General features: G+C 35.7%; 1 protein-coding gene across 2 annotated transcripts in view; it reads right to left on the bottom strand.

The window, feature by feature from the left end:
• LOC108754257 (fibroblast growth factor receptor homolog 1-like) overlaps window positions 1–16,529 on the bottom strand; it is a 57,434-nt gene that overhangs the window by 14,016 nt on the left and 26,889 nt on the right. For both annotated transcript variants that reach the window (XM_018496452.1, XM_018496451.1), the window contains exon 2: window positions 6,584–6,728. In XM_018496452.1, the coding sequence (XP_018351954.1) occupies window positions 6,584–6,692 (109 nt within the window). In that variant the 5' untranslated portion in view covers window positions 6,693–6,728. The remainder of the gene's footprint in view (window positions 1–6,583; window positions 6,729–16,529) is intronic.

Genomic DNA, 16,529 nt, shown 5'->3' with positions numbered 1-16,529 from the left:
TGCCAACTGAACATTTATTCACAATAAATAAATATTTGTTCGGTAAAAAAATTAATTGTTAAATCAAATTAACATTTCTTGTATCAAATAAATATATCTTTATATTTAATAAATATTTAGTTGGCAGTATTCAATTAAATATTTATTTAAATTGACTATATTTTTTTTCAGTGTAGAGATAAACGTGAAAACAATTTTGTTGGACCACACACACATCAAAATAATTATATAAAACGGTAAACTGATCGCTAAAATGTCAAGACTTTTTTTGCAGTATAGCTCATCATGCTTAAGATTCCTACGTATAATTATTTTGATAATTCAACAAAATTGTTTAAAGATTTACCTATGTGGGCGGTTATATCGCCGTTACCTCAGCTGAAAATGCATTTTGCAAAGATATAATTTTCATCCGAGAAGTTCTCGGAATCGCGAGAGAACACACGCGAATATCGAAGACCTGCTCAGCTGTTCGAGTCAGAAAAAAGGACACAGAGACGGTTAAATCGACGAACGTAAATAGCGGCAGCGGGTAATAAATATTTAATTAATGTTTATAATATTAATAATATTTAATTATTTGTAATATTAATAATATTTAATTAATATAATTTATGATTGAATTTTAATTTAAAATTTGTTACTACATTATTGGCTCTTTGCTCTTCTTCTGCATATATTGTTTTATACTTACAGAGCCTTATTATTATTTATTAATTCTAAATTTTTAGATACTTCAACAAAGTCGTTCTTTGTGCGTCTAGTTAAATCTATCAAAAATTCTAATCAAAATAACCAAAAATTTAATTATTAGAATTTTAGTATAAATGCATTTTATTTATATCTCTTGTTAATATAATCAGAACATTTGTTCAGTGTGGAGAGAATTGTTGACGGGACTCTCTAAATCTCGTGGAGTGAAATCTCACTCGAAGAGACGGAAAATTAAGCCAGTCTTGAAAAAAGAGTGAAAAAAATCTGCCACTCTTGAACAAGAACGGCCGTATAATCTCTTTTTTCAAGACAGACTAAATTTTCTCTCGAAGTCTCTTCGAGTAAGAGATTTCACTCCACGAGATTTAGAGAGGATGGGAGCCTCGCAGAGGCTTTTCTCAAAATTAGCAAGATATAAATATTTGACTCGAGATTTTTTCGACGAATTTTTCTCAGACCCTAAACGAGTCCGTGAAGAAAAACTACTCGACGCGATGCAGCGCGAGCAAACAAACGATTCGCAAAACCAGACAGCGTTGAAGACTTAGCAGAAGCTAAGCATGCCGGATTATATGGATCACCGTGATTAATCGGCAACGTGAAACGATGCGAATCCTAAACGACGATAGAAATCACGACTGCCGGTTAGTGTCGGAGTCTATTCTCTAAGAGAAGCGGCTGCACTGGTTGCCGAGGAAATAAAAAAAAAAAAAATATCGACAGGCGAGAAAGATCTCTCGACCCCGTAGAAGTGCCCCGCGGTGTCGGATTACGATCGTCCCACGCGTCCGGCTTTTAGCGTCTTCATTCGTAGACGAGGAAGACGGAGAAGAGGTCTCTTTCATGCCGCCGATGTTGGCGGTCGATCTTACGCGAGATGATGATTCGACAAAAAAGGAGAAACTCTAGACACGATAATTCCATCTTGTGCGAACGGAGTACAGCGCGGAAATGTTAAAACCCCGACCCCGATTTTTTTCTTCACTACGCAAGATCCTTTCTACTCATCGGGATACTCGCATATCCCGCAACGATGTCGTTTCTTCGTGGAAACCCGTCGGCGCGTACAAAGTTTTTCCCGATTGAAAATTGTGTCTCACGACGATTCGTTAATGGATGTTTTTTTCCGTCCTCGACAACGATATTTTATGGTATAGGAACGAGAATCGTCGATCCATTTACCTTGTTTCTATTCTGTCGCGCGTGTCTGACGGCTCTGAAGTCGTTGGGTTCTATTTGGATCTTCCTCTCTGCCCGGAGGAAGACAAAACGAGCGTTCGTCGAGGGCTGGACGTTTTCTTTCGACAAAAGACTCGATATATGATAATTCGAGATAAAAAGTGATCCGTAGAGAACCGAGCGAGCGAGATGAGTCGCGCAGGATCGAAAAGAATCCTGTTATATACGTTTTAACGCATCGTCCATTCGCGTTAAGATATCCCAAAGTACCGCAGGCCACTAAGATAGAGACCTGCCAACACGAGACTGGCCCGACGATCTAATTAAGATTCCGTTTCGCCCTGGAAGTGGTCCTTTCATAATGAAGCGAACGCGGGGGTAAAAAGGAGATTCATGGACCGGGAGACAGAGAGCAGATAGAAACGTCGGAATTCTTGACGGGTCGACCATCAAGTTTGAAACCATCTCGCCAGGTATCACCCACGTGTCTACACTCGCATAATTACACCTCGAAACGGATCATCTGAACGAATCATTTCTATGGAGAGGAAGCTCGTCGTTTAAACGCGCTCGTTATTTTAACGAGCCAAGCTTTTTTTCATGCTCCGTTCGAGATTGAATCGCTGACAGGAGGATAGAGAATCGTAGCTTCGGCTAAGAATCGGGCTCCTACAGTATCGATATTTCCGAGGATCTCCTAAGCTGCGTTTAGAAACGTTAATCTCCGTGCATCGTTTTATCCTTGTTGTTCCATTCAACGTTAAACAAGGATAAGATGATACACAGCCCTGAACGAACCATCGATATATAATACTGCATAAAGCACGTGGCGAAATGTCTTTGATCTTTCGTCTTGACGGATCTAGAGAGAGAAAGGTAAATGTTTGGGCATGGAACTCTCTTTCTATTATTATCCTATTGGTCGAACCGTCTTTCTACACTGAAAAAAAAAGATTTAGATTTTTATCTTCGTTAATTTCCTAGATATGAATTTTTTCATAATTTCAATTTATGTTTTTTCGCAAACGTTCAATGAAACATAACTTCTGTGTAAATTATTGAAAAACAAGACCGCGTTAAATTGTTCGTCTTGAAATTCTCTATTAGGAAAAAAAAGAGAATTTGATGTGGTTATTTTTTGTTTTTCAGTAATTTAAACAGCAGTTACGTTCAACTGAATGTTTGCGAAATAAAATAAATTGAAAATATTAAAAAATTCATATCTGGGAAATTAACAGAAAGATAAAAATGTAAAAAAGTTACTGAATACGTATTTTAATCTATATTAAAAAATCAGTAAAAAAGTCGAGATTGCGATTAATTAAAAATGCTATGCCATATTTTACCGTCTAATTTGTCGCAGCAGCCGATCTTTTTTTTTTTTTTTTTCAGTGTACTATCCTATCGATTCAGTGTATTGTCCTATCGATCGCTACTACGCAAACATCATTCTACCTCTTTCTAGGTCTGTCAAGATGGTTTCGATGCTATGCTTCGTCCAGTATTACATGTCGATGAAACGAACGAGCGAGTGTGGGGCGAGTATGAATACGGGCACAAGTCCAGCGGAAAATCGGAGCGACGCTCGATCAACTGGCAAGACCAGTCGAGATCTCTCCTTGCGAAATCTCCTTCTCAGTTCACCCTCTCCTCTCCGACTATCTCTCGCTCATCCAACCCCCGCCCTCCTTTCTGCCCCTTCTACTCGATAAATCGCGCTGCCATCTCTTTCATTGTCCAATTGGTAATATCAGCCGCTATTACGCTGTTGAATACATTTAATAGACAAAAGATTGGCAGTGGCTCTCATCGTTCTCGCCGTTCTCGCGGCGGCGACGGTGCCCCTCCCGCCTTTGGATTTAGTCCGTGAAAATGGCGTTTCGTATCCGCCATCGCCCGGGAGAGTATCGTTGCTGGCGATTCGGTAATAGCGGCCTCCGCAGCCCGGCTCGGCATTCAATGACCGGGCAATTGGACAATTGAGCTCAATCATAATAACGCTCATACGCGTATCGTGCCGCACAGAGAGACGTGTCGTTTCGCCCGTTCACCGCGCGACGGTACATATTTATTTACCGAAATATTAATCCGCAACCGGGACGGAATATATGTGCCGAGCACGTCGAAAATAATCGGGGATCCCGGGGTCTACCGGGGGCGGTTATTATGAATCTCTCTCTCTCTCTCGCGTTTCGCCCGGCTCCGACATTTAAACCGTGTCGCGTCGCGGCGAAAACGAGAGACCCCCTCCCCCGTTTACGGTGTTGCGCGTTTTACGCACGTGGCCCCCGCACGTCGCCACGAAATTCCAACGAAACTCGCTACTTTCGAGCACGCACCAACTACGGAATATAGTGGAAATCACACCAGGGCGAGTATAAAGCCATGTCTGTTCGCCAGATGTGGTCTCCGGCTCCGGTTGAAAATTTCGGACTACGCCTCCCTCCTTTTCACCTCTTTCAGAGCAGCATTAGAGCTTTCGTGTCGTGTGTGTGTGTGTGTGTGTTCGTCGAAATCGACGTTTCCATTGTTTGGAAACGATAAACGAGTGCCCACGCACTCACACTTTTCGCATGCCGTTCCGTGAATACATCGCGATGTTACGTAATAATTTCAAGATCAGAGCGGAAGAGCGTCACGATATACGACAGCTTCAAAATACGTGCATTTTTTGCATTTATTTTCATGATGGAAAATTTAGAAAATTAGGAATTAAAAGAAATCGGCGAGCGATCTCTTTGCGTGTATAGTCGAAGGAAAATGTAGTAAAGCAGCTATGAGGGCGATAACTGTACAAGTTTTGTAGAATTAATATACACTGTGCCGTTGAAAAGTTTCCGGACGTACAACTTAAAATTGCATAATATTCAGGTTACAAAAGCATGCTAAAGTTTCAAGCTTTAAAATACTGTTTTATTTTTTCATCTGCGATGATTTTTTACCGTGATTTCTTTATCAGATGACCTGAATATTATATAATTTTAAGTTATATATATCCGAAAACTTTTGCAAGGCAGTGGGTATATAATATAAAATATTGCAATTATATATAAAATAGTTTTTATATATACATTAATTCTACACAAAAAACTTATATAGTCGTATATTCTATATAATTGCTATTATAAATTATAGATATTGTTATATAAAAATAGTTGCAATTGCTGTAATTTAACTTTAATCTGTAGCCACTTTTTGGACCAGCCGTATATTTGTCGATAGAAATAGACACATAATTATCATTAACGTTACAGTAGTAATAACCGTAATTATGATAATTAGTCACGAATACCAAAATCTCTCACTGTCTCTCGCGAAGATAAACGATCTCTGCGTCTACTTACGCCATCGATAATTATAACCACGTGGAACATAATTACATCGCCGTGCTAATTAATTACCGTATTCCGTTGCCAGTTACGGTTTACAATTTCGGAAAAGTAAGTAATCGTAGTGTCACGCTTTCCTTGAACGCTTTCCGATGTGGGTGCCACCAAGTGCCAGCGGTTACGATTTAAATAGCGGCGATATGTATGCGATATGTATGCACGTGGCGTTTCCCGACGTAAAGTTTCCCAAGAATGCAAGCGCCGATAATTAAATCGTACTTACGAAGTCCATAGGTGTAACGTGACTGGAAATAAACCAGGATCATAAGCATCACATTTGAAAGTCCGACGGAGAGTCAACACGTTTTCTCGGTACAGATTTCACAAATTCTACCACGCGGCGCGAATAATTCTCCCGTATTATTAACACCGTTCGTGACACGGTCGTGCCAATTTCTTGTAACACTTCTTGAACAGAGAGACGTAAAAAGTTAAATTATTTCGTTCCAGCCGGAGTCGATGTAAGTCGCTGAATAATCGATTCTTGAAATCGTAAATATTTCATCCAGACATTTCTCAAGCCCGTTTCTTCTACACTCCTCGTTTCTTTTTCGTTCGTACTTCCGCTTTCGCTCCTTCGCTTTCACTAGCTTCCTCATCGCACTTTGCATCGCGCTTCTTCCTTCGTGCTATTTTTCACGTCACGTGACTCGCACTAGCCGTGCTCCGTACCGCTTGTTCCTTTTTCAATACGAAAATACTGCAGAAACGGAATGACGTACGTTATAGACTTCCTTTACAAATCTTTGCATCAGACGCGTCTCTCGTGGCGCTTACTTTTAATTTCACTCATTGATTTCGGAGAACGAATTCAGTGAGAGAATTTACCGTGAAATTACGACGCGAGGTGATAATAAAATTTCATTACATAATAATTTCGGCTTTCTATTGAAATTTCTATTGAAATTTCCACACATCGTCTTTAAACATAACGTTTACGGGATTTCCATCGTACACAAAGCTTTCATCTCCCTTTACAAATATTCCTAGAAAACGTCTCGAGGTCGCTTCTGTGAATTAAACGCTCTCGAAATATAACTCGACTACTGCATTAATAAAGCGATTTAAATTACTTATTTACGATTCGTATTTATATTTTTACTTTTATCGAGATGCGCATTTATCGATAAGAGCGAGGTGTAAAAGTAAGACGAACCTTTGTATCTTTCTCATCTGCATAAAGTTCGGAACACATAAAAGTGTTAGAGGATTAAAAGGATGCTGTATCGTTAAATGAATAATTGTGCGATTTTTTTTCCAAGAAATACATAAAAAGAAAAAGTTAGAATATTTCTCCTCACCTAGTCGAATGTAAGACTTCTTTCCTTGCGTAAATCCGACGGACAGGATAGTGAGGATCCCGAAGATTATGCAGATCCTCGCCATTTCGACTCGCTCGACACCGGACATACGCTTAGTTAGTGTAATCGTGGCATGGGTGACTTCCTGAAACAGAAACCGTGGAAAGTTTATTTACCTTTCCCTCTATACGCGGCGCGCCGGGATAAAATAGCTCATGGACGGAAAATATCTTTCAACGACTTCTTCGCGAGCAACGAGAGCGACTGCAAACTTCAACTTGATCGCAACCACTGTGCAGAAATGATGAGAAAGGGGAGGAAAGGGAAGGGATAATTATGTAACGAATAAATGCAAAAGGTAATTATGCAGATGAGATTTTTATTAAGCAGAAGCCTTATATTGTGGTAGAATATAAATATTAAATCACAATTTATTAATGATGAATACGTTCTGTACTAACATAACACAAAGTTACATAAAAAGTTTCGAAAATACTTAATCATTATAATCTTAGAAGTTACTGACTCTACGAATGTATTTTATGTATCTGAATATAATGCAGTTTTTCATTTTTGCTTGTTATTAACCCTTAATCTTATCGCTATAAATATTGCATATCTAATTGTAAGTTCTAAATCTAAAGCGTTCTCTTTGAAGTATAGAATGCAAGTAAATTTCAGTCTTAAGGAGAGATTGATAGAGGAAGGTTCAAAGTTTGTTTTACCAACGATTAAAAACCTTATAATATCAATCGTGATTGCATAATCATCTAAAAATTTATGCTTCTGAACCAAACCCGTTGCAGTCGAGGCTCAAGATAATATATTTTAACTATCACACATCTTTTTAAGTGAATTAATTTCAAGAAATATACAATTTATTTTATTCCTTGTTAATAAATTGTTAATTAACGTTTACTTTCTAAAAATAAGATTTTTTAAAAAAGCTATCTTTCTTATACAAATATTTGTTGCACTCACTATATGTAAAAAGATAATATATCTTAATTATTACACATCTTTTTAGGTGAATTAATTTCAAGAAATATACAATTTATTTTATTCCTTGTTAATAAATTGTTAATTAACGTTTACTTTCTAAAAATAAGATTTTTTTAAAAAGATATCTTTCTTACAAATTCTACAAATATTTGCACTCACTGTATGCAAATGGTAAAAAGAAAGAACTGAGAAAGAAATATTCAGTAGTCAAAACAAACTCGTAATTATGCCGACATTAATAATAGATGAGCAAAATGCTTATTTCCTTCCAAATGCTTCCTTTTCTTCGACTGTCCGACCTCGTCGTATTTTTTTCTCTTGTCGCGAGGAGTCTCTCGTCGTTTGGCGGACGGCCAGACCCCGAAAACGCGATGCACTCACCGAGGACACGCCGACTAACAGTTTTAGACACGAACACGTTAAAATACGGCCATGAGAGTACCAGTATGCAAGTCAAGCTTTACGCACGTGCTTCCCGTCCGGGAATGACGACGCTTTTAAGGTGACTCGAAATCACTGTTGTCAGAAATCCATATATGTATATTTTGAATATCGAGGGGCGGCGGGGCGGATATTCGTGAGTTTTATAGCAGAGAAATGATAGCGCGAGAAATGGAATCTCATTAGGGAGTTTTTGCAATACCGTATTTATTTCAGATACGTTATCTTTTTCTTTTACAACAAATCTATTTTAACGATTATAATAATTAAGAAAAACAAAAAATAACGTGACTTTAGCGTTCACCGTGTCTGAATCCACGTTATTGCAAAAACTCCCTGTTGACTAAGGATGCACTGGATCGTAAAATTGCCAGATACCGGATATCGGTTATCCGGACAGAATGTAACATCGGACATCCGGTATCCGATCAGATATAAGAAGGCAATTTCTTCGAGTCGGATATCCGACATTCTCCGAATATCTGATCGGATTCCGAGAAAGTGTCTTTTAAAAAAAAAGCTTATAGAAAAAAAAAGATTGTAATTTTGTAACTACGTAATATATTATAGCATTATGAATATGCATACTTATTACTAGAACCACACACACATTTGTATAAGAAAAAAATCAACAATTCAATAATATCAATTTTCAATCGGATATATTCGCGAATACTAATGATATCCGGCTATCCGGTCCGATACCGGATACTTTGATAACCTTAATGGGAATGTAGTATACTAAAAAAAAAGTGTTTGATAAATGGTAAAATAATTATTGATAGAAATTCCGTTTTTATAATTTTTATTATAATATTAGTAATAATAATTATATTTATAGTTTTATCAAAGAAAATATATGACACCTGAAGGATTATAAATTAGAAAATAACTATTAAATTATGGTAATTGCTAACTATGGTAAACTTTTCCTCTCAATGTAAGATACTTACATTTAAAAGTGACATGTACAATTTATACGTAAACAGCGTGGCACGAACGAAAGGAGAATTGTTACAAGGAGCGATCGAAAGTAAACAGAACTGACAACTGAAGATGTGAGCCTCCAATATATATAAGTTTTTTTGAAAATTCTCGAGACTACAATGTCAATGTTCGATTACAGTCAGCTGTTTTGTTGACACATTTGGATTATTACAAATCAATATTATTCGATCGTCGTTTCTCTTATCAAGTCTATCATTATTTGACGATAAATCCTAATGAACATGATTAGATCTATATAACTTGTGTGTGCACTGAGAGAAAAATTCTTTGATATTTCTAACTATATGATTACTCGTACATATTACTGCACGGAGAAAACGATTTAGCTAAAATATTCAATAATTTAGCTACAGATCTGAAAATAATTTTGTTAGACATCAAAATTTTTAGGTAGGACATTTAAACTGATCGCTAGTATGTTAAAGTTTGTTAACATTCTAGCAATCAGTTTGAGTGTCCTACCTAAAAATTCTGATGGTCTAACAAAATTATTTTCAGGTTTACCATGCATTTCAATAAAATTAATCAAATTTATTTTGTTATATTTTATTGTAGTTTTAATAAATGAGAAAGATATAAAATTTTGTTTTAAATACAATGCATTGTCTCACGACAATCATTATATATATTTATATTTTCGAAGTAAACTCTAAGAAAAAATTCTCTCCGTACTGAAATTATCATAAAAAATTATTTAAATGACTATATAATTATAATTATTCAAATCACTTTTCATGATAATTGAGTATAACTTGATATTGTAAATTTAAGATGGTTCTTTAGTAAAGTGCTGAAAATTTGGGGTGTCTTACCAAGGTCTATTCAAAATTACAAAGGTCTGTATAATTTAAATCTGGATAAAATATTAAACGCGTATATCTTAATGAAATATTATGGAACATAGGATAGTAAATCAAGAGCTGCATCTTCATCGAAACTAAGATAAGATTATGTTTATTTATCGAAGTTAAATTTTTATGTAAGTTTATGCACGTAAATATCTTTCCAGAATGGCCGTTGATCTATTATTTTGTTGACCATTAAAATCGTAATTTTTTTAACTGTTATATCTCGTCTTTTATTTTTTAAAAGAATTTTGCACATGTCAATTTCGGCTTCATTATATAAAACTTTCAACTTCATTATATAAAAAAATTAGACATTTCTAACTCGATTTATTAAAGAAAAAACCATCTTAATACTGGAAGCGTTCGAATTTGAAACAATCGGCTGTTAACCGACTTTTGCATATTTTCGACGTATCCGATCTCGAGTATCCTGTAAGAGTAACTTACATGATCGATGTTTTCCTCAGGGCATTCTACATATGCGTTTGTTTTATCGTGCTGCCATTAACGACTGTTGAAAAGGTCGAGGGTATGTCTTCGAAGTGGACTGTTTTCTTTGAAAAATCCTAACGATTACGTGAACACATTTCTCTTTAGAGACTCGGTTTGAAGAATACAGGTTTGTAAGTTGAGAGAAATAAAAAATGACGAATCCGACGATTAATATTCGACCCTCCCTCGGGGGGTCGAAGAATCTCACGGGTTCTCGATGGGACGTTCCTCGTTGGATCGAAGCGTCACCTGTTGCGTCGATGAAAAAGAGAAATACACGCACCCTGGTTGCCGTTGAAGTCCATTGGTGTCTGATCTCTCTAGACGATTCACAGCCGTGAGAAGGTTTTCCCTCAGCATTCCCCGAGGCAGGCCAGAAAAACGCTCGTAACGAGAGAAGGCATATCGACGCAACATGCAAGCTAAACCGAAGAGAAATCGTATTCTTTTGAAAGACAATATTACAGAAATAATATGCTTGCAAAGGAAAGGCAAAAATCTGGAGAGCACATTACTGTTAGCGAGAGGACATACAATTTTTCAGGCAGAAGAATATAAAAACTTGTAAAATAAATAATTATATTGTGTCGTACTCTGAATAATTTTATTTTGATCATTTATGTACGCGCATTTATTTTTCAATTTATTCGTGTTCCGTGCGTATTTCACTCGCTGGCACTCGCCCGATAAATAAATAACGAAGGATATTCATATTTGAGAGGAATTTCATATTTTAGTCGTGCTAATAACTCCGCTGATTTTAGGTACGCGTGGGTCGCGGAATTTTCGTGCGATGCGCAAGCAAGTCGGCGCGAAGCAGCCCAAAGGGCCGCGCATTTACTTTATAAATAACCGGTCGCGCATAGGACGAAATGCAGAACTGTTCCCGGTAATGCGTGTAATAATTAAAACGAGTATTCCTCCGAATCCGGTTAGATACGCGTGCATGTTAGGCACACACATGCTTGTTTTATGTTACCGTACGTTAACATAACACGCCGGGGTGTCCAGTAGAATGCTTGCTTAATAATTAAATTGCGCGGCGATCCTAATTTACAAATTCTAATTTGTATGCAGAACGCAAGGCGCGAAGTCTCGCTATTAGCTGTTTTACGATTTGCGGCTAACGTTGCTACTGAAAAAAATATTCTGATTATATCAGTGAGACGTGTAATATGGTATAACAGAACTCACTTTAGTGAGGTAATTTATAAAAGAATTTTAATTTGTTTATTTTCTAACTTGTTTAATCAACCACATTTATAATTTATGCATGCAATCAGACTTTTTTTTTTCCAATGTAAGGATCTTGATTACAGATTTTCATCGTCAAGGAATGTCACTACGATCGTGAACGAGGGGACAGCTCGGATATATTTGCGAATATATTCATAGGAAAAATTTGACATTACGCAAAGTTTAGTGTACGATAAAAGAGAGCGTAATGTAAACACCGATATTTCCTCGCGTTTAATTAGCGCGATGTATTTGCGTTCGAATATATCGGACTCGCTATAAATCCGTGTCCATTTCCTCAACGGCGAGGCATAAATGTGGCGTTTAAAATTATTAATAGTTTTTATCTTACCAATTTTTTATCTTAATCGAGAATAAAAATACTATTTTTATAGTATACAACACGCCACTATCGAATCAGAAGAGCAAAGAGGTAAATATTCCCTTAACCATATAAAACTGCTCTAATATTTTATAAGCGAAAGAACAGCATCTTTAGCATCTGATTAATTCAGAAGATAACATTTTCGGTTCGTTTTATTATCGCGCGATATTTATGACTTCGTTCTAGAAAGAATTTAAATATATAAGATCAATCGTACGTGGAAAGATGATTTTACTGAAGTATTTCAAAATTTAGTTACATTACAAATCCGAAAATAATCTTATTGAATTACAAAATATAATTTTGTATCATAGGAATTTTTTTCTCAAAGCATGATGAGCAATGCATCAAACAAAAAGTTTTAACAAATTAATTCTAGCAATTCGCGTCCTACATAATTATATTAATAGTCCAACAAATTATATTACATTTTCAGATCTATATCTGATTTTAAATATTTTAACAAAACCATCCTTTTCTGTGTATTTATTATTTATTTCAAATAATCTTCAAGAATGTACGTGATCGATTTGAACTATGCGAAGATATTCTCAAGACATAAAGCTATCGTGAATGAGCAAATGCTTTTCTCGTTGCTCCAAATTGAATCAAATAGCGATAACAAAACTCCTCCGTCTGTGCATTTTATATAAATCGGAAAATTGCAATTCTCGGAAGCTGGAATTTTATGAGATATTTTATCGAGATTTCCTTCGAGATTTCCGCCGACTTTCGATTATAAATAAATGTTCCGTGCACAAAGGAATATTTCGAGTTTCATTACCGCGAACTTTGCAGTCAACGACCGACCACAGAAAGTACGAAATTTCACGAGAAAAAAACACAGTAATTTTTAATGCGCGATTGCATTCAAAATCGTGCGTTATCAAAACGTCTTGGCAAGATATAATCTTTTACTAATTAAATGACAGCTACGTTTTCGTAAATTGTTTTATCTCAATAAATATATCACTGTCGTTTCAAGATATTTCCATAGTTTTATCTTCACGGTAATTAAGTATATTTAGATACAATCGGTAAAAAAAAAAAAAACAAGTTCCAGTTTCCATATCGTAGAAATACTTAACATTACACATAATCGTAGGAGTACTTAAAAATATCACACAAATCGGTTTATAAAAACTATCATAAAATAACGTGTGAACGTCGATGCCAGTAAACATTCGTTCTTTATGAAACGGCACGCGAACTATCATAAATCGATCTTAGAACGGCCGAATGGAATCTATCTTATTGGTCTCTTTCTCTTCTCTATTTTCTCTATTTCTACTATGATACTACAAAAAAAAAATTGTAGGCTTCGACCGAAGGTTAGAACGAGCGTGTCTGGTTCTCGTCGAAATCGTAACGAAAACCATGCCCACGTTTTCTCGCCTCGTACCTATCGACACGCTCGTACTATACACGCATACATGCGCACTAAGCTTCTTTCTTTCTGTAATTTAAAGCACGATCCATCGAACGTCTGAAATTTTCCCGACAAAGACGATTCCATTAGCGGGAATGTAAATCTGGCGTCAAAACAAAACTCGTGCGTTCGCTAAACCCGTCTTGCTTTAAAACCACTGAGGTCATTCATGAAATGGGACTGTAATAAAGGCGATTGGAATAATACAGTGTCAATTTCGATTTCTGTAGTTTTATTTGAAAGAGATTGCTTCCGGAGAGAGATATTCATGATAGAGTTATAACAGAATTGGGTTTTTTTTTCACATAAATCAAACAAGTATAAAAAGTTAAGTTTTTCAGAAAACAAAAAACATCTCATCTTTAAATAGTCCATTGTATAAAACTGAGTAGAGATTACATAGAAACGAAGATTTTAGTTAATAGCTTGAGGATTTATTAAAAAAAATAAAAAATATTCGGACTTGTTTGATTTCCTGCAAAATTTTTTATTTAGTACATTTATTAAATAAATAATTTTGCAAACCAAACAAGTTAGTATCTATTTATTCCATAATAGTTTTACTTATCTATTTTTATAATATTAATAACGATTAAGGTGAAGGAAATATAATTTAAGATATGAGAAGAAGCAAATAATTTTTTCACATTTTATTTGCAAAATTTTACAAGTTCTTAATAAAAATATTCCTCGCAAATGTTGAACTCTTAATTACATTTTCCATCTTCTGTTTGATTTTTAAAACATATTCAACATATTTGAAACATGTTCAAGATACGGCATTATATATATTTACGTCTTATTACAATAAAAAAAAAAAATTGTTCTCATTGTCAGTGTATACGTTTAGAAAAGATAAAGGATGAAACAATTTAAAAAATTGCTAACAAAACATTAAAAATTAGCATCTCGTCTTCACTCCTGTCTTCTTTGTATCTTCAATTAGCTGCCGTAAAGTGTCGCGTTTAACTATCGTTAAAATTTTCGTATAAGATGAAATGATTTAAAACATAGTTTAAAGTTTCGGAAGAAAGAGTGCCGGTGTCGAGTTTTTAAATTATATCCTTGCCGTCCGTCGACACCGCGAGGTCCCGGACCTACGTTACGATAATTACGGGTGGCCAAATCCCATCGGGTGATGAAAACAGGTTGGAGCGATTTCATTCAATTTGTCGAGGGGTCGTGGAACACTCCCTCGTAGGAATATCGTAGATCTCGCCGAGATTTCCGTTGATAATCATGGAACGGCTACGAACGGGGAAAACAGGGGATCGTCGCGGCTCTTAAACATCCATGCATAAATCAAGGTGCACTTCCTGGCTCCTTCAGAAGTATTCAAGAAGCGTGCTTTGAGATAAGCTCATATTACATTTTCTTTTTTTTTTTTCTATTAACTCTCGAATATTTAAGTGAATGCGACGTTAATATTATTTTACACGATTTTGGTATTATTTTAATTGAAACGGGGCATATAATTTACAACGGTATATACCTCCGGAGGAAGAAAGAGACAGGCAAAGTCGTAAATAAATTCGGCGAAGTAACCCTAGAGATAAAGGAGAATGAAATTACGGAACTATGGAAATTTATGAACGGCAATTGTGATAGAAAACACAATTTTGTCGGCCCGAAATGGCGCCTAATCGAATGCACCTTGATATCTTCGCCGTTAAAAAGCTGTCGCTGAAACGCCGGCACGGATCAAAGACGAGAAGGAGATGGAGACAGAAGAGGTGCATTAAGGAGGAGGATCACGAGAAGAGTATTAGGGAGATGCTAAAGGCAGGTTTCAAAGAGATCCCGTTTTTCTGGAAGCACACCTCGTTCTCGTGACATAAATCGTGGACGATAAAAATCATAAAACCGGAAGAACGTATTAATACAAAAAAAGATATCGTGTAAAAATATCGTGCCGTCAAGTAAAAGATATGTGAACAATAAGATGTACACATTCGTACTTTTAGTCTCTGTTTCGTTTAAACTCACTATCAGTTTTATTTCCTTGATTTACCTCACTCTTAATCAATAGATAACTTATGGCTCGTCGTATCGTCGGATTTCTAGATTAATTTAATTCGTATAAGGCACTATTATTGTTATAAGAATAAGTATACTAGTTACTTCATTGCACAAAGTGAGAAGCTTTCCAGCAAGAGACACAAATTGACACAAGAGTCATCCTGCCCTTATTCAATAATCAATAAGAAACAAAGATTGAATAATTCCTGTGTCGATTTGTGCCTCTTCTGGAAAGCTTTCTATATCAACTCTATTAATCGTGGTCAATTACTTAGTTGTGAATTGATCCGTGCACGTATATACGTAGATATATCAAGGTTAAAGTTATTAAAATTAAAAATTGATAATTGAACTACAATATATTTATAATATTATTATATAATACAACCATAATGTTTAACACTCGAAAGAAATCATTGATTATCCGGACGAATAGCTTTGTAACTGCATATCTATCTGTATACTAATAATATAACGGTAACGATAACTGTGTCATTAAGAGTTACAGAATATTATAAAAGCTGATCCGAACAAAATTTAAAATAAACTTAGCTCGTATCCTTCTTATAATTCTTTTCGATATTTACGTTCATATATTTGTTTTCATTCATCCGCGCGAACCGGAAATGGATCGTCTCGAAAACAAGTTTCGTGGTGGGTTAAGATATTATCCGTACACACGAAGAGGGTGTCGACCCCCAAAAAATAAGCCGCTTAGAAAGCATATCCGTTTTAGCCCCATGGGGTCGTGAGAAGAATTAATAACGTCGACAATCAGATCGTATACGATACACGTGGGTGGCTTTGCTTGTACTATCCGGTTTCATGAACACTAAACTTTTTACTATTTTGCTCGAATGACAATTCGCTCGCGAAATATTAGAAGATTCCATAATGAGATTTCCTTTTCTTTCCTTTTCTCTAAATTTTAAATCACTTAAAATAAAATTGCCTCGATTTCATTTAAAAAATATCGTCTATCTCCATTTTAGATATATATATATATATATATATATATATATACACACGGTCGCGCGTCAATAAATATGAAACTTTATAGCTAAAGAATATTTTTGGGATATTATA

Source organism: Trachymyrmex septentrionalis, unplaced genomic scaffold (genome assembly GCF_001594115.1).
Source record: "Trachymyrmex septentrionalis isolate Tsep2-gDNA-1 unplaced genomic scaffold, Tsep1.0 scaffold78, whole genome shotgun sequence".
Lineage (NCBI taxonomy): Eukaryota > Metazoa > Arthropoda > Insecta > Hymenoptera > Formicidae > Trachymyrmex > Trachymyrmex septentrionalis.
The sequence above is the reverse complement of the archived record's forward strand: the minus strand, read 5'-3'. Positions and strand labels throughout refer to the sequence as shown.